The sequence below is a fragment of the Dipodomys merriami genome, unplaced genomic scaffold, assembly GCF_024711535.1.
Source record: "Dipodomys merriami isolate MVZ:Mamm:240054 unplaced genomic scaffold, mDipMer1.0.p SCAF_13, whole genome shotgun sequence".
NCBI lineage: Eukaryota > Metazoa > Chordata > Mammalia > Rodentia > Heteromyidae > Dipodomys > Dipodomys merriami.
The window spans coordinates 23,277,852-23,303,030 of record NW_027202604.1 but is presented as its reverse complement, the minus strand read 5'-3'; the positions used below and the strand labels follow the sequence as shown (position 1 = coordinate 23,303,030).

Sequence of the window (25,179 nt, the reverse complement as noted above, 5' to 3'; positions counted from 1 at the left end):
GAATGTTCAATTGTCTAGTGAAGATTTTCAAAACATTCGTTATAGTCAGGTGTGATGGGGTACACCTGCATTCCCAGCACTTGGAGGCTGAGACAGAAGGATCTTGAGTTTGAGGCCAGCTTGGGCTATGTAGCAAGACCTTGTCTCAAAAGGTAAAATAAAGTAAAATGAAACTAAAAGCAGCCATTATAAAAAATACTCCATTGAACAACTATAAGTTTTCTTGAAACAAGTAGGTAAAAAAGATCAGCCAAAAATAAAGCCTCAGCAAAGCAGTAGGAGATAATAAAGGACAAAAAATAGCAAGGAAAAAAAATGAACTAAAAAAACAGCATAAAATAAAGAGCTTACTAGATGGATTCAACAATATCCAAATGTTTAAGAATAGAATGGAAGGGAACAGGAAAGGAATTAACTTAGAGATAGAAAATAAAATTACTCAATCTGAACAACACGGAAAAATTGGGGTTTTTAGTTAATAAGAAAATATTTAACATTTGTCATCAGAATCTGAGGAGAATGACAAAAAAAATTTTAAGTGAGAAAAATGAAAGAACTAATACTTGAAAATTCCCAGATTTGACAAAAGAAATAAAATTAAAGAGATAAGAAACAAGATGAATGAACTAAAAGAAACTGCACTGTGAAAATCAGAAACAAAAAAAAAAAACATTCAACATTCAAAAAAACATTCAAATGCCACCTTGTGTGTGAGTAAAAGAGGTCAGATGACAGCTCACTTTTGAGAAATGGCAGAGGATGGAAGGAAGTGACAAAGTATTTTTCAGGTGCTGAAAGAAAAATTAAGCCAATGTTCTCAGCCCACAGAAAATATTCTTTAGATTGAAGAGAAAGTCCAAACACTCATAGATGAAAAAACAAAACAAAACTAGGAAAATTTGTCACCAGTAAATCTGAATTTAGAGATTTAAATACTTTAGTGAAATACTTCAAAAATCTTTCATTCCTACCCCTAGCTACAGCTGAACTTCAAACTTGGGGGAAAAACACTAGGTTACTGCCTACACTTTTAATTCAAGTCACAGTGACTCAAATCTGTAATCTTAACCACTTGGGTAGTAATCAAAGTGGCGCCTTCTGAGGCCAAGGCCAAAAAAAAACCAAAACAAAACATTTTTTTAGACTCCTTCTCAATAAATGGCTGGGCCTGGTGACACCTGCTTGTCACCCCCAGCTTCAAGGAGCATCAGTAATTGAGGCATTGCATTCTAGACCAGCCTGAGCATAAAATAAAAATTTTATATCTCAAAAGTAAACCAACACACGAAAAAGATAGGTGTAGCTCATCAGTAAAGTCCCTACCTAACAAGTATGCAGTCCTGAGTTCAATGCTTCGTATGGCCCCAAATAATATTTTTTTGTTTTAATTTCTGGTTTGTAGCCAGAGTTACTAGAGTGCTTACTTGCACTGTACTGGGGATAGGGGGTTCAAACTGAATTGTGTCCCAAGGTTGTTCATTGGCTTAGAGAAGCAGAAATGACTTCTTCCAGCCATGCCTGTAACATTCCTGACAGAACTGAAGGACAAGATCCTTGTCAGTGTCTGTCAGTCTCTACTCAAAGGCCTGGGTTACTGTGGGATCACTTTGTGTGAGCTTGACTGGCTCCAGCAAGAGGCAGGGGTGTGGCAGGCTTCGCTTCCTCCAGCTTGTTCTTGGGGAAGCCTCTGGGTTCTATTTGTGATTGACTGGTCATCATGGGCCACATTCGGTTCAGGAGCAGTATGATTTAGGATGCTGTGATGAATGAGATATATTAGTAGGTTTGAGTCACATCCACGAATTGAGGTAGTTTCACACTGCCACCATAATGTTTACATATAATACAGTGGGTGAAATCACCATCTTCCTTGTGAATTTCAACATCCAAGATTTCAGGCATAGGCAAATTTAAGGCAGAAATTTTTCCTTGGTAGTGAGAAGGCTAATAGTAAAAGCAAGTGTTGGCCAATAGACAATATGAGCAGAGCATGTCATTTCTCCCTAATTTTCTCAAACTAAAGCTTGTATTTTAAGCTCTTAGACATCAAATGTTGATGACTTAGATATGAAAAATGCCTCACTGAGACCTGTCTTAGCTATTGTATCAGTTCAAACTCTATTTTTGTAGGTTGGGTTTGTTGGAAAATATCCTCGCTTTGGTTGAGGGAACTAATATTCAAATGTGCGTAATTCGGTCATTAACTTTTTTCTTTCTTTTTAACCCAACTTCTTTTTGTTTTTGGATTGTAGCCATAACACGAAAACAACATCTTGGTTAGACCCTCGGTGCCTGAACAAGCAGCAGAAACCTCTGGAAGAATGTGAAGACGATGGTAAGGATTAGGAAGGTGCTGGTTCAGTGAGTTAGAGGGTTATTTATATGTGAAAATGTAGACGGTAGGAAGGCAGATTGGTTTTTACCATTGAATTTGTAGGTGGTAACAGTTTCTAAAAAAGGCACTTCAGTTTACAAAGGTTAGTAAAAAAAAAAATCTGGTAGAATAGTTGGAGAACAATTGCTTTACATGTAGGCCTGGGCACACACCAGAATCTCCATTGGCAATAGAACCTGAGCTCAAATAGAGCAGAACAGAGCTATTCACAAGTGGATTGTATCTTCTCTGCCTTTGGGTACTTGAGAAAGACTAAGTGTCTAGAAATAGAGAAATCAGGGATGCTGTGGTCATTCAGACCCCCAACTTTACATTATAAAAGTCAAGAGGACATTTTTTGTTTCACAAATTTGGGAACAGCAGAAGTAGATCTTGACATGCGGGGGATAGCTGTGTAACATCAGATACCATGATTTCTGTTTTAAGGAAGAGTTGAGATGTTAATAATTCCTTCACCTTGCCTGTTCATCCTGGGAACAAATTAACTGTCTCTAAGAGTTTTTGTTGGAGATGTTTATATCCAGGCATTGGTGATTCTAGTTATTTCTCCATCTTGAAAAAGTAAGACCCAGCAAGCACATTCCTTTTCAACAGTCCACTGGAATCTATCCCAAATTCTGCTAAAATTGCAGTCTTGTGGACTTATTAAAAGGAAAATGGCTTGCTCTGCTGTTCATTATTCATTTCTGACATTTGAATTAGTAGTATAATTATGGAATCCATATTTTCCTGTAAGATAAACATTATTAATTTCTCTTGAAGAATTGTTGTGTATGTATATGGAAATGGGAGGTTTAAAAATACAAGCCAGTATTTTAAAGTATATCCTGTTTAAACTTTGTGCTCCAAGGTACCCCCTTTGTACATGGTTTGTAGCTTGCATGGAGTGAACATATTGTGTTCATGTTTATTTGAACAACTTCAAGTAGAAACGCATGTCCAAAGTTAAGATACTCATTCGATTTTGGGCTGCCTGGACCCACTGCTGGAGGGGAGCTGTTGCAAGATCTGTTCTTTTGTTTCACAGGCTCAGGGAATCACAGACTATTTCAATTATTCAGATTTAATATATGGGTAACCAATTTTCCAAGATTGGGAAATAATTTAACCATAAAACTTTGCAGAATGGAACAATCTTTATTTGATGATTGAATTTTAAGGGCAGTCCAAGGGCTCTTCTTTCTTTTTTTGGTCTTTTCCTTTTTTGGTGCCAATACTGGGGCTTGAACTTGAGGTATTGTGCTCTCCCTTAGCCATTTTGCTCAACGCTTAAACTCAGGACTTCATGCTCTCACTTGCCTCTTTTAATTAAGGCTGGGATGCTACCACATGAACCAGATCTCCACATTTAATTAATTAATTTTTTATTAATTTTAGTTAATCCAATTAGTTAATTGGAGATAAGAGTCTCTCAGGATTTGTCTGCCCAAACTGGCTCCAAGCTAAGATCCTCAGATCTAAGCCTCCTGAGTAGTTCGGATCAAAGTTATGAGCCACCAGCACCCGACTGGTTCAGGTACCCATACTACCTATCATAGAGTCTTTGATATCAATATTCATTCTAAGAAAACTGGGACTCTATGAAGATGCCTGCTAACATGATTATATAGATGAAGGAGACAACAGGAGCTTTTGCGGAGAAAAACTGTTATTGGAGCAAAAGCATTAAAAACTGAAGTTACTGAATGTTTTCATGACCAAGAATTACTAATTTTTCACTGTTAGAATTCTTAGGATTTGTTATTTCCTTTAGGGTAAAGTATATATTCATACCAAATGTAGTTAGTTTAGTAATCATCCCATTAACATTAGAATTAATATGTTACTAATAGAAGCTATGTGTATATGTCTGTGTGTCTGTACACATATAGCATGAAATACATACCCAGATATGGCAAGCATCTATTAACACAAAGCTGCCTCATGTTGTTTCTATTATGTCACAAATCAGGGAAACATTTACTGCTTCACAAATATTGTCCCTGGTTTTTTAAGTGTTTTTTTGGTTTTGTAGTGCTGGGGATTGAACCTGTGTCCCCTCACGTGCAAGGCAAATACACTCCCCATGGAGCCACATCCCTAGTTTGCTCTGTTTCTTTCTATGCTCTGTAGTTCATAAGCACTTGGGATGTAACAGTGTTATACTTAGTTATTGTAAAGATGTTGTATCCTCTTTTGGCTCTCTTAAAAAAGAAATAATGACCTAGTTTGGAACTGTGATCTTCAGTATATTAATTACCCTTTTGATCATTGCTCAGTGTCTAGCTTTATTAGAAGACTCTGACCTTGCCTTTGAGCTCCAGACAAACATTCGCATCCCAACTCAAACATGCTTCAAATTCTCTGATTAAAAGCAAACTAACGATCATCCCCACGCCCCAAAGTCTTTCCTACACTTCCCAGTCACCATGGAGGGTAAATTCCTGTAGACTCTAGAGTCCCTTGGTCTGAATTTATTTGGCCTCCTACTGAAATCCATTCCATGTTTTCTTCACCACCTGTGCTTTTCTCCCTAGGCCAGACCTACTTCCCACCTGGACCTTTACCTGCCTCCTCCTTCTGCTGCACTCACAACTATGTCCCTTCAATTCGAATGTGCTGATATGACCCCCTGACTAACCCTCAGTAACTCTGCAGCCTGTTCAGTGCATGCCTGCTCCTTAACCTGCTGTTTTCACATAGATCTTACCATTTCACCAACCACGTACCTGTTCCAAGTGCTCTAGGATCTTCAGATACTGCAGTGAATCAACAGACAGGAAGCCCTGTTCTCAGAAAGCAATTCTGGTCATTTTTTCACCAGTCTTTTTGTTAAATTTGCAGATCTTTCCTTCAGATTTCAGCTGGGAGACCTTCTCTAGGGTCTTACTTTCAGATCAGACAAGGTCACTCTTCAGTGAATTTTCTTTTTCTTTTTTTGGGGGGTCCGGTCATGGGGCCTGAACTCTGGGCCTGGGCGCTGTCCCTCAGCTCTTCAGCTCAAGGCTAGCACTCTACCACTTGAGCCACAGCGCCACTTCCGGCTTTTTTTCTTTTTGCTTATGTGGTACTGAGGAATCGAACCCAGGGCCTCATGCATGCAAGGCAAGCGCTTTACCACTGAGCCACCTTCCCAGCTCTGCAGTGAATTTTCTTTAGAGAATTCACTACAGGGTTAACTTTACGTCTCTTAGCTTTAGACTCGCACCTTTGGACTTGGAGAAAGTCTGCTCCTTTGAGATCTCTGCCACTCAGCATGATGATCTCAGTAACTTAATGATTGAAGAAAAAAAAAAGTAAGAACCTTCCCGTAGATATTATTCACCAACCCTCATGCGGGCAATTTCCACCAGTGCTTTTGGATAAACCAAATAGCCCCATTAAAGAAACAATATCAGTCCACACTGTGGGCATCTCCATAGTTTGTTGTTGTTGTTGCTTTTGTACCAGTACTAGGACTGCTTGAATTCAAGCCCTAGGTGCTGTCCCTAAGCCTTTTCCCTCAAGGCGGACTCTACTGCTTGAGCTACAACAGCTCTTCTTCCAGCTTTTTGGAGAGGAGTTAATTGGAGCTATGAGTTAATTGAAGGGCCTTCCCGTGTTCCGGGAGCTACTCTGGGTACAGGATGTGCCACAGTGGTGAGAACAGGTCGGACCCTGTGGTCCCTGTGTTTTTGAGGTTTCAAGTGGGTACAAGAGCCACTTGCTGTGGAACTGGGGAGACTTTATGTATGCAATGATGTCATGTGCTTGCACCATGCTCTCTTCTGAGTACTAATGAAATGTTTTTTACTGGCAGCCAGCAGAGGTCAAGAATAGAAAGGATTTTGGCTTGTTTTGCTTGCTGAAATCATTGAGAACATTTTTTTTTATTCTACTGTTTCTGAGCCATTTGACTTAGAATGTTCACATACAAATAACCACAAAAAGCAATGCTCTCTGCCCCTTCGGCGTAGCCTTCCAGCCCCGCTTCCTTGATGCCCATCACCAAGGACAATTCATCTTTGCAGCTTCTATTTGAAAAGACATTGAGCTCATTAAACAATCTGCTTTCTCCATTCATCCTCGCCTTCCATTTTCCAAGCTGCAGTTATTACTTATAAGTGAAGTAATGCTTTAATTGTGAGTGTAATTGCCTCTCCGATGAGCGGATTATGGGAGGATTAAAAGAACTAACATTGAAAGGTCTAACAGCTTTGTTTGCTGCAAATAAGGTCTGAAATAAGTGACTTCCCTCTTAAGAACATTGAGACCACAAAGGTATTTGTCATCTTTTATAACCAACCAAACCCTATTTTGACATGCAAGGAAATGAGCCATATAATTATTTTGCCAATACCAGTTCCTACTGTTCTGTGATTTACACTGAGGTCGCCCGGTTACTAGCCAAGCCAATGAAATTAAACCACAACGCAGGTAAGGACAGAACAAAAGTGATGTGTTTGCTGCTGTTTTGTTTTGTTTTGTTTTCCTGAGGGAAGTTTCTTTCTTGGTGCTGGTGTCTGAATTTTTCTTCTTTCTTTTCTGTCTCCTTCCCTCTATTCCTTTGGAGAAGAAGGGGTACACACCGAGGAGCTGGACAGTGAACTAGGTAAATGTTCTTTCTGCCTTGCTCTGCATGACCACCTTGCATGTTGGGTTGTTTAATCCAGCTGTTTTCTTCCCATCACCCCTCAGCAGTACGGGCTTCACACTTAACTAAGCAAGCACTCTTTAATACTTTAGCCATGCCCATGGTCCTCTCTGCTTTTGTTAGTTTGTTTTTCAGATAGGGTCTTCCACTTTTGCCCAGAAGGCCTTGGAGTAGGACCCTTTTACCTTGTCTCCTGAGTAGCTGAGAGAATAGGCATGCATTACCATGCCCAACTAATCCTTCTGTTTCTTGAATTTACACTTTACCACTCATGTGTTCACCTATAGCCATCATGTAAGTTATACGCATGTTGTCTACAAAGAAAGAGTGTGAGTGAATTTGAAGTTGGAATTAAGAAATGAGCAAATTGGCCAAGAGTCTTGTAAATTGAGGATGGGGAAAGAACTAAGTTGTGACCTTTGAACTTTCATGTAACCTGATTCAGCCTCATTGCTTTATTTGTTTAGTGTAGAAAAAAACAAAACCCCACAAGTTGAATTGAATTTATGATTGTTGTAGAGGTAGTTACAACAAAATAATTTCAATGATGAATAGTTACTGAGTCTTCTGGTTGTATTATTATTGTTATTATTATTATTAAGTCATGGACCTCAGATTGCTGATCTTATCATTGTGGTGAATGTTTTGGGATGTATGCAGTATGTATTTGTGCCATCTCGCTGAGAGGCTATGTATCAATGTAAGTCTCATCTTGACTGTGATAGCTTTTGTGGTTTAGAATAATTTGCTTACATAATACCAAACTTTTTTATCTTTGCTGTTGGAATATATTTGATTATATTCCGTTTAAGTTCCTATGTTCAGATTTGAACAATATTAAAATTACTTTGCATTCCATCTCATACATCCATTGAGAGCTCAATAAAAAAGTACAAATTTCAGCTCAATTGCAGATGTAATCCTTAGCTAGTAGAAAATTGGCCAAACCTATTTTTAAGTACAAGGTTGACATTAATATGAGTGGAACTGTCCTCAAGATTATTGAATCCTGGAAATTTTTCAAATTGTCTTATGATCTAAAAATATATTTAATATAGGCTATTATTTTCATTTGGTTTTCTTTTGTTATATAGATAAAAGCAATTTGGGTTGATAATTCTAATATAGAATTTAGTTCTGTTTCTCTTCATGTTTGGAAAATATCCTGTTATAATTGACATATGCTCCTATTTGAAAACTATTGAGGCCGGCCAGCCAGCTGACTTTCTTTCTTTCTTTCTTTCTTTCTTTCTTTCTTTCTTTCTTTCTTTCTTTCTTTCTTTCTTTCTTTCTTTCTTTCTTCTTTCTTTCTCTCTTTCTCTCTTTCTTTCTCTCTTTCTTTCTCTTTCTTCTTTCCTTTCTCTCTTTCTTTCTTAGTTTGTTTCTTCTTTCTTTCTTTCTTTCTTTCCTTCTTTCTTTCTTTCTTTTCCCCCCTCTCCCTTCTTCCCTTTGTTCCTTTCTTTGGTGTTTTTCAATACTAGGGATTGAACCCAGGGTCTTATTCATGGCAGGCAAGTACTCTACCACTTGAGTTATAACACAGTTCATTTTTGTTCTGAGACAGTTTGAAACTAGTATTATTTAGGAGAGGAAAAAAGTGATTTAGTGATACTATATTTTAATAAAAGGATTTATTGATACTAGATAAAGTGATTGGAAAAAGAACTAAGTCTTCTATATACAAAATGACTGTCTTATTTGTTAAACCAGTTTCAACCATTCTGGATACGTAAATAATACATGTGGATGTCTGCCCCTCAGTGGCAATGGCGGGGTAGATAGTACAGCTATGAACAGGCACACATCCTTAATTGCTTTGTGCAAGTTACAGTGCAGAAATTTGAAAAAGACATTTCTGTAGTTTCCCTCATGTAACTGTGGGAACTTCCCTGTAGTGTTAATGATGGTGGAAAATGACTTCTAATGCTACATAATGCCCCTTGTTAAAGTAGTAGTTGTAATTGGGAGGTGGATTAGGTTCTGTTGTGGAGCTGTCTCAGGGGTCATATTAGACAGTCTGGCTTTCCTACTTTCTGGCTCCCCCACTTCCTGGCTCCCTAGTTATTGGCTCTACGACCATGGCAAGTTGGTCCACCTTCTCCTTGACTCCCCTGGTACTTCTGAGACCTAGTGAAAGTGAATGCATTACCTATCCTTGTGATTATCACATGGCAGCATTATACCTCTCTTGATCCCTTTAACATGAGACAAAAGAGGAGTGTGTTGTTTTGTAGAAAAAAACCCAAATATGTTCCTGTAGGTAGAGTAGATATGACAGTCCATTTTGGCCTGCCCCAGTCTTCTGTATAAAGAGGACTGTATATGCACATACATACATACATACTTCTCTTGCATTTACTCCAGATTTTTTTTTGGACAGAATTTTCTTAATAAAAGGGGCTTAATTTCAAGCAAAAGGAATTTTTGGGTTTTCAGTGAACATAGATCCAGATGCTAGAAGGAATCTTTCTCTAACCTGCCTCTAGGCGGTGTGGATGGTTGCTGTGCATGTTGAACATACATCATTCAGTGATAGAGTGTTATTCTGAATTCTTCGGTTTGGGCAGTGCACACTTGTGATTTGTAGATTTTTGTCATGTGTTCTACAGAACCATCCCTTGAACCTAAACACCCCTGCACAACCTTCTTCAGGAACTACAGGGTCCTGGAGGGAGTGGAGTCTGTTGGGGGAGGCAGAGATAAAAGAGTGAGTCTCTGAACCAGAACATTTAATCCACTGTTGACCTTTGCAGTAACTCAGTTCAGAGAAGTTAAGCTACCAGCTTAAAGCCACAAGGCAGTTTGTTGCCAATATATTGTCCTGTGGGTATCCTTGTTATAGTGGGTCATCCTGTAGTCCTTGTTTCAGTATTTCGTTACTCCCCTTCCCCTCCCCAGATTAGACAAATGTATATACAAGATGCAGAATACCAAAATCAAGGACAGTGACAACGGGGGATATTCCATATGAGGAAGAATATACAAAGAAAACAAAAAAAAATCACATAGTACATTTAAAACAATAACAACAAAGACAGACCTCTTGTGTCTTGGGGTTCATTTTACATAGCATCATGTTATGTGGACATATATACATAGCTTTTGAGCTTTTCAGCTCATCTTATAAGATTATCCTTTATGTATACTAATTATTGCAAATAAGGAAACCATGGGACCTAAATTTCTTTGGGACTGGCTTACTTCACTTAGTATGGTTTTTTTTCCAGGCAGGGGTGAGATGGGGTGGGAGGAGTGTGGAGGGGAGGGAGGGAAGGGATAATGGGACAACAACAGGGAAGGGGTAACAGTGCTGGACAAGTAATGAACTCATTGCCTTACTCATGTAACTGTAACCCCTCTGGACAGCATCTTTACAATAAAATAATTTTTTTTTAAAGCCACAGGTCAGTCAGTCTTAGTGGTAGGTAATGTTCAGTCCCAGATGTTCTAGAAGGGTCTCAGTTCCTTCTGAGTTCCATAATTGGTTATATAATCTTATTTCTTTCCTGATTAGACATGCGGTATTGGGTGTTTAGCTATGTTTATTTTTATTAAAGCTATAATACCTCTTTCTGAGCTTAAATATTTTCTGCCATTATTAGCTTCTTAGAACCAAATGGCAAATTCTAGGACAAACACCCTCCCCCCCCCCATCCCCACCCCCTTTTTTTTTTTTCAAATCGATGACCCATTTCTATTTTAAGCATTAGGAGACTAATTCCTGTTATTAAGTTAATCACCATATTGGAGGCAAGAAATTTTTATCTTTTCAGTTCAAAATGACTTTTAACTTGAAAAACTGGGAAAGTTGTTTCATCTGTTCCAGAAGGGTTTAAATGGGGAAATATCCAGAAATACCATTCTTAATACTCTCATTTCTCAAGCCCAGAACCCCTAAGTGGTTGACAAGGTAACAGGTCAAAGTAGAGTTGGCTTCTTATGGCATCATTGGGCCTCCATCTAAGCATGTGCCATGTCGCTGTATTTTTACCCACAGTACACTTACATTTAACCTTGGGTCCCCATGTTTAACACCTCATCAGGTAAATAGTGAGCATTCAATAAATGTCTGTTATATAAACAAATGGATATTTCCCCCATTTTATGGAAAGATAATCAGGGCAAATACTTCTGGTTGCACATTTTGGAAAGAGGTCTGACTTGTTTAATCATGATATGGTCCTTTGCACTCTCCCATTCTTCTACCCCCTGTTACTCTTGCTCCTATTTGCATTTTTTTAATCTTCAGTTTCTCAACTCTTTGGAAATATTTTCCTGGTTCATTTTCATTTAAATGGTAATTTCCAGCTTTGTAAGGAGAAACCATTTCCCAGGCATTTGATTTGTGTCGGTCCACAAGAACTCCATATATAAAAATGCCAAGTTGTGTCAATGTCTGATTATTGGACCTGCCTTGCATTTTAGTAGCTGGTGTCTCCTGAATTAAAAAAAAAAACTTCTTTAAAAATTGTTAAGTGGGTTTAACAAAAGTAGAAAGAAAAGAGAAAATGTGTCTCTGCTTGCAAATAAGTAATGTGGAAGAAATCCCATGAAATTAGTATCTCATTATACAGCCACTTCCAAGCAAAGCACAACCTTTGAGTGTTTTCTAGACTGCATGTATTGGTATGTTTTTATGATCATGGGAACCACCCTCTCACTCTGGGACTGTTCGTGACATATCTGAGCCCTACACTGATTCGACAGTCCTGATCACATGATTCCTTGAATTAAAAATAAAGTTTCAAAACAATATTTCTTGCAAGTGTTTGTGGTGTTCCATTCAATTTGCTCTTAATAATGGCCACTAGGAATAATGATTCTCTTTGGAGTACAGTAGTATTCAAGCCTGCTTTAACTGCTTCTGAATCAAATTGTGTAATTGCTGCTCTCTGAAAGGACTGTTTGATGACACAAACAACAACCTAGGTGCTTGTTTCATAGTGGAAAAAAGTAATAGATCCTTGTAACAAAACTTGTAATTGCCTACTTAACAAATCAAGTTCCACCCTTTCATAGGAACCCTTAGGAAGTAAAATCCAGTGTAGCATAGCTGAGTCTCCTAAAGATGCAGAAATCCTCCCATACCCAGTAATACTAAGATCTGAACTCAAAGTTTTACACTCGCTATTATTATAGCTGCTCTACCACTTGAGCCACCTTTGTACCCTTTTTTGCTTTAGTAATTTTTCAGGTAGGGTTTCATATTTGTTTTTTTGCCTAGGCTAGCCTCAGACTATAATTGTTATTACCTAGTTATAGCTGGGATTACAGCTATGCACCATGCTTGGCCTGGGTTTTGCTTGAGCAGGTCAAATGCTAGTGATGATGAACTGGCTCAAATATGGAGCAGAATAATATAAGTGTGCAGCTGAAGAACCTACCTCTGTGTGGGATTTTATTTGCTCAGTAGCATTTTAATTAGGAGAGAGGAGAAAATCAGATGCAGATTTAATTTTCTTCCAGGGAAAGCAAAACAGGACTATTGTATTGAAAATAAGTAAGAAACATTAATTTTCATCTAGTTTTGCTTGTGCAGTAAGGTAGTGTGGAAACAAAATGAGAAAAGTGTAAATATTGAAGGTAGGAGCTAGACATTTCAGGCAAATTTTAAGTATTTCTAATAAAACCTAATTTAATAGTTGGTTAAAAATAAAGACAGCTGGGACTGCATTTTATTAAGTTTTATTTCTAGAGTAAAACACCAGTAGATAAAATATTGTTCTTCATATAAGAAAGTACACTGAACAACAATGAAATACTAATAACGATACATACTCTTCCATTTGGTTCAGATACACAGTTTTAATTGGGTTTCAGGCATTTTCATGAGCCTCCCTCCCTCCCTCCCTCCCTTTCTTCCTTCCTTCCTTCCTTTCTCCCTCCCTCCCTCCCTCTCTCCCTTCCTCCCTCCCTTCCTTCTTTCCTTCCTTCCTTCCTTCCTTCCTTCCTTCCTTCCTTCCTTCCTTCCTTCCTTCCTTCTTTCCTTCCTTCCTTCCTTCTTTCCTTCCTTTTTCTGTATACTCTTGTTGACAGTGTCCAGGCTCTTCAAGAATCCACTTACCTTGCTATAAATTTTGTTTTTCTATTCAGAACTGCCTGCTGGTTGGGAAAAGATCGAAGACCCTGTCTATGGTGTCTACTATGTAGAGTAAGTGCTTTTTGATAATCTCTACATTCTTTCTGTTTTAATGGCATGATTTGCATCTATAGCAAGCTTGCTATCATGACAAGGTACTAAATAATGTTGTAATTAATTTTATAATGAAAATATGAATATTTCAATGAATGAGAATATGCTCAGTGTATCTGAAGATAGTAGATTATGTTAGCAAATTCAAGTGGGCAGATTTCATATTGTTTGGTTACTTCCCATAGTTCAAAACAGAATATGGTCCTGGCATATGGCAAATGCTTGGTAAGAGCTAGTTGAAGGAATGAATGAGAAAAGCCAAGATCCCATAGAGAAAATAAATGAGGATCATGTACTTTCAGAAGTATGTATTTGGCCTACTTTTTTTTTTTTTTGGTCATGCCCGGGTCAGAACTTCTCAGTAATTACTTATTCATTCTGACATTCTAAAAATGCTTGAGCAATGTTAATAATTGATGAAATGTTACCAAGAGTAAGAAGGAAGTGGAGAAGGAGGCAAAGTCGCATGATGTGTAACCTCTGTATCTCTTTGTCCCTCCCTTCCTGGGGACTACATTTGTAGTCCTGTTTACTGTTTGAACCTGAGCTCTTCACTGTGGACTTTATTCCAGCATGAGGTACACCTGTCATGAGAGTTATGGATTAGTAAGATGATATTAAAAGAAAGTAATGCCCAAAAGATAATATGCTGGACAAATATGCTGTGTATCTTTTCTTCTTGAAAAGGATAAAATGTCCTTTGAAAGAAAACAAGACTCTATCAATTTTGCATAATCTACTGCTTATGCAAATAAAGATAACAGGCATGTTTTCTTTCCCTTGTGTTACTGGCAATGAAAAATTCCTCTGTATAATGTCCTGGTGAAATGAACATATGATGTAAACATCCCAGACTGTGAAATACTTAGCATCTTACTATAAAAATTTTTTAGTTCAATTCAGCAAGTGTCCTCAGCCAGCACTAAGTGGCTTTCTCTGTACCTAACAAGAACAGTTGGCAATCTAGGCCATGAAAGAGGCAAGTGAAGTTACTTCTCTGACCCTAGCAAATGCATTTCCTTTCCCAGTCCTGCAGATTATCTTTTTTTTTTTTCAGTCACAGTGAAGTTTTGCTACTTGGGACTCATTTTCAAACTGTCACTCACCTAGACTGTGCACATAGTAAGGAGAGAAACGGGGAACAAATGTGTTGGTGACAGGAGACATTTGGTATTTGAGGGGCAAGGGATTATCCTACCCTTCAATGTCTTAGAAGTCTGTGCCTTGTAATACTTGAGTCTCATTGATGTTAATAGAAGACTTTCTTACATTGAAAATGCCTATAAGAATTAAAAACTAAATAAGTATTTCTTTAATATGAATTAAGGAGAATCAGTCTATCTATGCTGTTTGATAAATTTGTCTTAGAAAAGGAAAGCTTGATTTTAGAGCTCTACATAATCAGATTATAATTATGTCCCTAAATGTCTAATGAGCCATTGTTTTTCTAAGTATGTACATGCACATATATCGATGTGTATATGCTTGTATATTTGCATGGGCTTGTATCTATATACACATGTATACTTAGACATACTCAGTAAACGGGCCATGGCTTTATTTATGTATTAGTGTGTATATGTATGTTTTTGCCATGACTTTATTACATAATCATCTAAAATGTCTGGGTCTTTGTCACATTGGACACATCACATCTGCTTAGACTAGCTATATTTGGAATCTTTCCCCTCCCCCCCCCCCCAAGGGCTATACTTTTCATTCTGCCTCTGTCAGATGATCAGAGTAGTTGACAGATATTTAGTGGAGTTCTTTTCACTTAACTGTTGTGGCGAGCACTTAAGTTTCTGCCTTCTGTGCAAGGTTCCATTGCAGTCCTCGTGTTATAGACAGCTTCACTCATCTGCTTTCATCTGACTTCTCAGGAATGCCAAAGTCTTCTTGTGGAGTTTAAGCAACTTCCCCCACGAGGCGATACCTTGGAAATTGGAGTAAAGTCACATCTTGGAATTTGAAAGCAGACAGCCCTGAGCTTCCAGGCCTGTTATTCCTTAGTAGCTATGTTATATTCAAGGAATTCATAACTCCTCAAAAGTTTATTTATTTTATTTATCTTTAAATTTTTCTTGTTGTCATAAAGGTGAGGTACAAAGGGGTTACCATTTCATAAGGCTGGTACTGAGCATATTTCTTTTTGGACAATGTCACCCCTTCCTTGTTCTTTCCCAGCGTTTCCTTCCCATCCCACCCACAAGTTCTATAGTTTATTTTCAACATAGTTTCCACTACTGCATTTGTTCACCTCATGTGTCTCCATTTTTGTGTCCCCTCTTACCTCCCCTGAAGACAGAAAAATGAAAAACAAAAAAAGAAAAGTTTAAAAAAAACCCTTTGCGTCCATTTCTTAGAGTTCATTTTGATAAATACATTTTTATATGCTCAGCGACACATTGTGCCTTTGTGTTCCTCCCCTAAGAATGTCCTCCTTTGGTTTTACTGTGTGTGAATGCCTGGAGTCCTATACAATTTATCTTACTTTTTATTTTGAGGAAATACAGTAGCCCCTCCATACCCCATCCATCCTTACGCGCTTTGTGGTCTCACTTTTCTGAGGTCAGCCATAGTTGGAAACATATCACACGGAAAATTCCAGAAGTAAGTCGTTTGTAAGTTTTAAGTCAAGGGCCATTCTGATTAACAAAGTGAAATCACAAACTGTCCTGCTATGCCAGAACCAGGATGGCTAATGGCCTTTGTCGGTCATGTCCCTACTTCATGCACTGCCAGCCTGTAAATTGTTCATTGTCACCAGGCTCCTCCTAGCATCGTAGTACCTGGGTTCAAGGCACGCTTAAGTGTACTTAGCTGTGGCTTCAGAATGCAGACATCATCCAATAGCAACAGGAGTATTCTCAAGAGAAGCTATGAAATGCTTCCTTTCAATGAACATTCTCAACATAATGAGGGGAGGGAAAAAAATGAACCATATGCTGAGGTTGCTAAAATTTATAGTTATTGTTAATTCTTACTGGACCTAATTTGTAAACCTTGCCGTGGGTACATATGTATGTGGACATTAAAATCATAGTAAGATAAGGTTCAATATTATCCCTGGTTTTCAAAATCCTCTGGGGTCTGGAATAATCCTCTTTGTGAACAGTGGGGTACTGCCATATGAGTAGGAGCATTATGAAATGCATAACTGACAACACAATGCCGGGTGCATATAAGCAGTCAGTAATGGAAACTTCATTTTTATTTACTGTTCTATGTAGGGTTAAAGCACTTGCTTTATTCAGTTCTAACCACGGAACTTGACAGTGATTGGCTTTTTGCTGGTGGGATGGAAATTTCCTGCCTGTAAACAGTTCTCCTTTCTCTACAGCCACATCAACAGAAAGACCCAGTATGAGAACCCTGTTCTGGAAGCCAAGCGGAAGAAGCAGTTAGAGCAGCAGCAGCAGCAACAGCAGCAGCCACCACCGCTAGAAGGTTAGCTTCTTCCCTGGAGGCTTTTTCTTAGCTGGGAACATGGGACAAAGCCTGAGCACTGACACCCCCGTGTGGTCAGAATTGGCCTTGATGACTGAGCCATTCTTCCAGGCAAGGAGTTGCTGTCCTGAGCTGAGGATGCTGAGCCTCTACTCACTAACCACCCTTGCCACACTTTGCTCATGGCAGGGGAGAGACAGGTTCAGAATCACCTGCATCTCTTCTGGCATGAAGGAATTCCCCACTCTGGTGACATTTGTGTTCTAACTGCTCTCACAAATACAGATGCCTTTTAGCATTCTTACTTTAGGCAGAACTGCTAGGCACGAACAGTGACTATTATTTTTAGGAAAATTACATGTGAACACAGATCAGAAAGAGCTGGTAATTTTGAGAGCTTCTTAAGAGTTAGATTAATTCACGGTCTTTGTAAAAATATGAACCATTCATGAAAATATTAAATTCTCTCATGTTGTCCCCACATCATTCTTGACGTTTTTTTGTGTGGAAATATTAGATACTCTAGGGATATACATCTACCTGGGCTGACTTTGAACTGTTTTCAGCCTCCTGTGTAGCTATGATTATTACCTTATAAATTTTAATAATTTTGTAATGTATCCCTTAATGAATATTTACACCTTTGTTTAGCCATCCATTTATTAACAGAGACAGGTTTTTTCCAGTTTTCCACTGGAAATAATATTTAAAAATAATAGGCTCCATATCACCTCAATATGATGTCAAATGCATTATTTTGATTACTATAATGCAGAATATAGTGCTGTACTTTTTTTGTGGGAGAGAATCAAATTTAAAGCCTCCTACCTGCTAAGCACATACTTTACCATTAGTTCCATCTCCAGCCCTGGAATGTAATAAATAAATAGAGACGCTATGCTCTGGATTAGCCATTTTTCTTCTGTCAAGGTCCTCATAGTAAACAGTTAAGGCTTTATGATACATACATTCTTAGTTACAAGTGGTCAGTTCTTGTTCTTGCAGTCTGCAAATAGTGATAGCCAATATGCAAAGGAACGTACATAGCTACATGTCTAAAACTTGACCTATGTACCCTGTCAATTGAACCTAGTTTCTAGGTGTCACAAAGTCAACAGCACCTTTCTCCTCCTAATCTTTTGATTATTTGTTGCTATAGTATTTCACTGCATACTCGAGGCTCCTATCCCAGCTTTCCAACGACTAGAGATTTCAGGGATGTACCACCACACCCAGCTTAATTCTTTTATTCTTTTCAGTGATTTTTAAAGCATAAGTGCTCTTCTTTGCTGGCAGAAGAATAGCACCGGACCCAATTTGACTGATAAATTCTGGTGTTCTACTTGCTGCCCTGCACTGTTTAATTTAGACAGTGAGTGTGTGTATGTGTATCTACTTGCCAATTCACAGTCCTCTGCCTCATCTCTTCTCTATTTGAAAAGAACATTTTAAACGATAACACTTGGTACTGTTGGAAAATGTCCTTTGGGCAGTGGGGCTGTACAGCAGAATATGGTACCTGAGCTGGAAAGTAACTCTGGTGCCTCTCAGGGGGCCTCAAGATGCATCAGACAACATTAGGACACAGGAATCCTGGTAGTGGCTCCCAGTTTGGTTCAGAGATGACAAGAGTTAGCACCTTCGCCCCATACTATCATCTGTGTTCATCTAGCACTCGCCCTAAGACAGGCTGAGTCCACCTGTGCCTCGCTTGCCTTAAGGAGCTTTCTCTCTCTAAGGGCTGACTTTGGGCAACCCTACTGCTTTTCTCATGTTTGTTCTTGATTTCACTTTGGACTCTGCAGCCAGAAAGATCTGGAGTTTTTATTGATTGAATGTCTACTCCCCAAATATTGGTGAATTTCTTTCCCCAAGTATCCCTGAGAAGAGAAACCCAAGGTCAGGTACCAGCTTCATCTAATCTGATTTGGTTTATTGATTTGATTAGCACTGTGAAGGGAAATGGGCCAGCTCTTTGACACTCTTTCCTTTTTCTTTCTCTTAGAATGGGCAGAAGATCATTCATCCCTTGTGCCTCCTGTTGTTTCTACCCATCCCCCAAGCAATCCAGAGCCAGCCAGGGACCCTCCACTTCAGGGTAATGTGTTTTTATAATTGCATCGTGGTGTCATGTCTCATTTAAAAAATTTTTATAGTGAAAACACAAATAGTAAAAGCAATTCTATTAGTGTTGTTAATCAGACATGTCTGAAAATTTAGAATCCTTCCAGAATAAGATTCTCTCGCTCTTTGCAGTATTTTAAAAACAACCAGAGCTGTCATCCTCAGTGCTGTTGACAGTTTGGGCGTGATAATTCTGCATGTAGGGGGCTTTCCTGTACCTGATGGGATGTTTTAAAGTATCCCTGCTCATCTCCTACCTCACCCCTATCCTGCGGCAAGCTAAAGCTTCTCCAGACACTGCTAAATGTCCCTGGGTGCTAAATCATGTCAGCATTGGAAACCATCAGTGTAGAGACAAATATTTAATGTCATGTTAAATAAGATAAATTCTTTTAAAAAAAATTGTTAGGGGGGTGGGAAGGTGGCTCAGTGGTAGAATGCTTGCCTTGCATGCATGAGGCCCTGGGTTCGATTCCTCAGCACCACATAAGCAGAAAAAGCCAGAAGTGGCACTGTGGCTCAAGTGGTAGAACACTAGCCTTGAGCTGAAGAACTGAGGGACAGCACCAGAGTTCAGAGTTTAGGTCCCACTACTGATAAGAAAGGAAGGAAGAAAGAAAGAAAGAAAGAAAGAAAGAAAGAAAGAAAGAAAGAAAGAAAGAAAGAGTTATTTACTTCATTGTTATTGTAAAGGTGATGTATGGAGGGATTACATGAATCAGGTAATGAGTACATTCCTTTTCCTACAATGTCCTCCTCACTCTCTCCTAGTTCGCCCACCCCAGTCTCCACCCACGAGTTGTGTAGTTCACTTTCATCAGTGCCCTGTGAGCTCCACTGCTGCACTTAGCATTAGATATATCAAGACTCTAGTCAACAAACTTGCATTTGACTAAGATTTCCCTGTCGGTGTAAATGGCTTTATATTATATTAAAGTTCTCTTCCCTGGCTCCTGCCACGGTGTTGGCATTTATGCATGTTATACAGAGAGCATTTCCTTGAGGCTCACTTACTTACATCCACAAATAATATGTGCCCCCTAGAGAGAACCATTCTTGAAAAGTGTAAGCTCTCAGACTTTCAGGCCTCATTGTTCCGCAGTGATAGGGGAATTCTGGGATTTTGTTGTTGTTTGTTTAGTTTGCCTTTTCTCTTAAATAATGAACAAGCATCTTGTTTTATAAGTTAGGAGATATTTCTAGTTCAAAAACATTAAAAATAATGTAAGATTTACCTTCAAATCTACGTTTTCAGCAAGCTATACCTGTGTTAGCTGTACAATTAGTAGAGTAATTCTCTCATTTTGACTCCTCCATTACAATTTTCATAATACAGCAGTTGTTTCTCTGCTAGCCGGACATTGTCATAGATGAAGGGTTGGTTTTTTTTTTTTTTAAGCTTTTTCTGACATGAGTATACCGTCTTTGGTGATAATGACTTTATAAAAGATAGAACATAATATATAATAACATATTGATTGATATCAGTATGATTCAGCCTCCTCCATGTTTAGTTGAAGCCTGGTAGGGAAATAATCCCTAATGGTGGTTCAAGGGCAAAGTTTGGGGCCAAAACCCAAAAAATCTTGATTGGGTGAGCCTGGTAGAGGCAAAAATGTAAAAGGGGACATTTTTAAGAGCTGCTCATGTGAGTTTCAGAACACAGCCAAGACTTAAAACTGCTTTCTAGCCCACAAAGATTTTAGGTCTCAGAAAATTACACCAATCAGAGCTATGGCAGAGAACTTCGAATTTCACTGCTTGTGGCGAAAAACTATTTCTCTCCACAAGTTGCCTTAACTAATGATCCACCCATCTATAAAATGTGCATAAATGTGAAACCCTCTGGTCTTCCCTCTCTAGTTAAGCATGACCAGTGGAAGGCAGTGGTGTAATTTCAAAGCTCTGTTCATGTCTCTATTAAGATGAAAATACTCCAAGCACAAAATATGCTAATGACTTTTTAAAATATTCAAACTGCCTGGTGCGTTTCACATCTTCTAACTTTGCCTGTAATAAGTGTAAAAAAGTTCTAACATCCAGACACTTCAATCTTAGCAAAAGCCTGTTGAATCTGTTTGTGATTTTGTTCATTCATTCCTTCACTCTAGAAGAACTACTTAAAGCCAGACAGAATTCCAAGTGAGTGGCTTACAAGCGGAAATCTTCACGGAGCTTAGATTTTAATAGTTTTATGTGTGTTTAATAGTTTTATGCAGTGTCCCTCATTCCTGGACACAGGGAACAGTATTACTAGACAAGAAACCAAACCAGCAAGGAGATGTATACTGTATTAGAAAGCTATAAATTCTAACGACAAAAATAACAAGAAAGGTAGTCAGCACTGGTGTTTTACACGTATAATCTAGCAAAAACCCTAAGTGGAGCTCTGGCTCAAATGGTAGAGAACCATCCTTGAGTAGGACAAGATAAGGGATAGTGTTCAAGCCCCAATACCAGTGTGTGCAGGTGCGCGCACACACACGCGCGCACACACACGCGCACACACACACACACACACACACACACACACACACACACACACACACACACACACACACACACACACACACACACACACACACACACACACACACACACACACACACACACTCCAGGAAAGGGAGATGAGACATGTTTGTTTTAATCTGTACTCAGGAAAAATCTACATAACTGAAGTGTGTTTCACTTCCAGCTTCCTGAAACAACTAGTAGCCTTTGCTATAAGATTCTAGGCCATTCGCCTCCTTTTTCTAAAATAAATTTTAAGGGTCATTTCACCTGTCCTCAACTTTCCATCTGGTAATTGGCTTAACAGCTGTCTCCCTCCAGCCTTTGCTGCAGGTGGCCTCTCTCCCCGTTCTCCCCATGCCTTGGCAGGTGACTTTGCCTGGCACATCTCAGGAAGCTTCGCCTTTCTGTAGCCACAGCTTGTCAAACTTCCAATAATCCTTGGGATTTCTCTGGAGTGGTGGTTAATGAACAGACCTCTGACTACAGGCAATTTAAAAGAGCCTTCCTTTTTAGGAGCCAGAGACTTTTCAAATATGCAATTAAAAATTGTATGCCTGCCCATAGACCTTTTAGGCCTTTTAGTTATAGTTAACCAAAAATAACTTTTCTTTCTGGGTGCCAGGCTCCTAGAGCCCCCCTCCTTCCCCTCTCTCTCTCCCTCTTTCCCATCAAATAGCACTTTTAATAAGAAAGAAATATGGCCACCATATTATCCTGGAACTATCTGCATTTTTTCTGAGCCTTCCATTTGGTTGAAACCTAAAAGTTTTCATCAGTTGATATTATAGGTAAAATCCAGACCCAAAGCAGTATATTGGATGCAGTCCCAATAGACAGTGACACAAAATAAGGACTGACTGAACTTCCTTTGGGGGAGCTATGGCTTCTCAGTTCCCTAATACCAGGGAAGTGGGCCACCCAATCAGGACCAGTTTTGTCCTCCTCTTCTGTCTTCCTTTAAACTTTAAAGATGACATGCTTTGTGCACAATACCCATCTCCTAAACAGAGAGAGGGACCTGAGAGTACTCCGATTCCTGAAATCAAAAGAACACTTTCTTGAAACACATCTCTACCCTAAGGCTCCAGCCCAAACATGAGCTTGGAGAGTCAGATCTATAATGTCTCATATCTAACTTAATTTTCCTTCTCACTCATAGACAGACTCCTTGCTCTTCTCTCGTTTTCATTCAGGCAAACCCTTTTTTACACGAAACCCTTCTGAGCTGAAAGGCAAATTCATCCACACGAAGCTGCGGAAAAGCAGTCGTGGCTTTGGCTTCACGGTGGTAGGAGGAGATGAACCCGACGAATTCCTGCAGATCAAGAGCCTGGTTCTCGACGGTCCTGCCGCACTGGACGGCAAGATGGAGACCGGTGAGTGTGCGGGGCTGCAGCCTTCTAGTGATGAGATCAGCTCACCACTAAGCAAGACCAAAGAGCATTGTGTCTCACAGGTTTATAAAGGTGTTTTTCACCCTTGGAATGTGCCAGAGCCCTCCATCCTTCAGTCCAGGTGCCAGAAGCCTTTATACCCACTTAAACTTCAGAAGTAATAATTCACTAGAAATGTAGAGATCCAATTGAATAAGTGATTTCTAAACTTGGATCTCTGCAGTGACAATTTTCAGAAAAAAGAATGTCAGTGATCTTTCAATGATGATTATATTCTCTTTAGCAGAGAAGACACCGGATACTTAAGGAATGCTTCATTAGCAGTTAAAATAAGCAATAGAAGCAGTCTCTCTGTGCCTCATGCAATCACCTCCATCCACTTATAGCTTCATATAGCTGACAAGAGAGACAGCATTTTGTGTCCACCCCCTCACAAGTTTTGGTGGGAGGGATGAGGGTTTGGCTTAAGTGGTAGAACACCTGCTAGCAAGCATGAACCTCTGTGTTCAAATCCCAGTAGTTCCAGAAAGGGGCGGGGGGGAGGGAGGGAGGGAAGATGACTAGAGCTGAGACTAATTACACAAGACAGGTTAATAGAAGAAAAGCAGTAGATTTGTTTAATATGAGTTTTCAGTGACATGGAACACTCATAAAGAAGTACACACCCAAGTATGTTAGCATGTGGTTAGAGTGAATACTTACTGCCTTGAACATGGGATCCTCAGCTGTGAAAATGTAAGAAGACAAATGGGTGTTGACTAGAGTAGTTAACTGATCAAAGGAGGGAGTTGGGTGTTAGAGGTTGGTTTAACAGTTGCTATGTATAGTAATTTGCACAGATTTCCCTTGTTTTTGACCTCTTATCCATGGTAGTAAGAATGTTACCTGGGGTAAGATGATTTTGAGATACAGAAAGGATATCTTCCACTGCAATTTTATCTCCTGCTTCTGGGAAGAAAAGGAGGAGGATCAGAGTGTCTTCCCTCCATTTTTATACTTGCTGAATTTTTTTTTAAGTATAGTTAGCTAAAAAGAATTCTGATGCCAGAATGGCATATTTTGGATGTTAGGAACACATTATTTCTGGGTGCTGTGTTTTTTTGACTCCTTCACTTTTTGCATTTACAGGAGATGTGATTGTCAGCGTGAATGACACCTGTGTTTTGGGACACACCCATGCGCAAGTTGTGAAAATCTTCCAGTCAATTCCCATTGGTGCCAGTGTGGACCTTGAACTCTGTCGAGGTTACCCATTGCCTTTTGACCCAGATGACCCCAACACAAGTTTAGTGACCTCAGTGGCCATTTTGGACAAAGAACCAATTATTGTGAATGGACAAGAGACCTATGACTCGCCCGCCAGCCACAGTAGTAAGACAGGCAAAGTGAGCAGCATGAAGGATGCCAGGCCAAGCAGCCCTGCCGACGTGGCTTCCAACAGTTCTCACGGCTATCCCAATGACACAGTCTCCTTGGCTTCCTCCATAGCCACTCAGCCAGAACTTATCACTGTCCACATAGTCAAAGGGCCCATGGGCTTTGGTTTTACTATTGCAGACAGCCCTGGTGGAGGAGGTCAGAGAGTGAAACAGATTGTGGACAGTCCTAGGTGCCGAGGCCTGAAAGAGGGAGACCTCATAGTGGAAGTGAATAAGAAGAACGTTCAAGCCCTCACACACAACCAGGTCGTGGATATGCTGATTGAATGCCCGAAGGGCAGCGAGGTCACGCTGTTGGTGCAGCGGGGAGGTATGGAAAAGCTTTTGTTCTCTGTCGCTATCATCTCAAGTCTCTCGCAGAGCTTGATGGTCTTCATGGGAACTCTGGGTTTAAATATATGCCTTTAAGATGATATTTTTAAATCACTTTTCAGTACTGAGAATTGAACCCAGATTCCAGGACCTGCTAGTCAAGTATTCTACCTCTGAGTGATGTACCCAGCTCAAGATTGTTTTTTATTGAAGTATTTAGAAATCCTTTCTAAATGCTTCGTGATTGTTTCAAATGCTAGTCCCTTTGGGATAAAGTTTATAGTTTTTACATTATGTTACACATGTGTAAGTAAAGTCTCACTTTAAAACCTAAATCAGGTTGTACTTTTTAAAACCCATTAAGTTTTAGTAGGCTGGGAATGGGTGCCCATGCCTATAACTCTAGCTGTTCAGGAAGTAGCAGTTGAGAGAAATGTGTTTCAAGGCCAGCCTAGTATAAAAAGTTAGTGAGATTTCCATCTCAACCAACAAGCTGGATACCAGCTACAGGGGAGGCATAGGGCAGAGGTCAGCGAATTGTAATAAAAAGTTGGTCCCAGACCAAAAAAAAAAAAAAGCCAAAATGTATGAGACCCACTAAATCATGGATGTATAACTCAAATGGTAGAATACCTGTTTAGCAAGTGTGAAGCTCTGAGTTCAAATCCCATTACTCCCACCAAAACTCAAAAGATAAGATTTCAAAATGTTTCACCTTGAAGACCCCTGAGCCTGCACAGGATACT

At 39.4% G+C, this 25,179-nt stretch overlaps 1 protein-coding gene across 21 annotated transcripts in view; it reads left to right on the top strand.

The window, feature by feature from the left end:
• Positions 1 to 25,179, top strand: part of Magi1 (membrane associated guanylate kinase, WW and PDZ domain containing 1) — a 551,837-nt gene that overhangs the window by 453,531 nt on the left and 73,127 nt on the right. For 9 of the 21 annotated variants that reach the window (XM_070018902.1, XM_070018905.1, XM_070018898.1 and 6 more), the window contains 7 exons: positions 2,253 to 2,335; positions 6,927 to 6,965; positions 13,101 to 13,158; positions 16,544 to 16,650; positions 18,656 to 18,748; positions 22,482 to 22,664; positions 23,811 to 24,431. In XM_070018902.1, coding sequence (XP_069875003.1) covers positions 2,253 to 2,335; positions 6,927 to 6,965; positions 13,101 to 13,158; positions 16,544 to 16,650; positions 18,656 to 18,748; positions 22,482 to 22,664; positions 23,811 to 24,431 — 1,184 coding nt within the window. The remainder of the gene's footprint in view (positions 1 to 2,252; positions 2,336 to 6,926; positions 6,966 to 13,100; positions 13,159 to 16,543; positions 16,651 to 18,655; positions 18,749 to 22,481; positions 22,665 to 23,810; positions 24,432 to 25,179) is intronic. The other 12 variants (XM_070018908.1, XM_070018909.1, XM_070018906.1 and 9 more) reach the window with 2 other exon arrangements.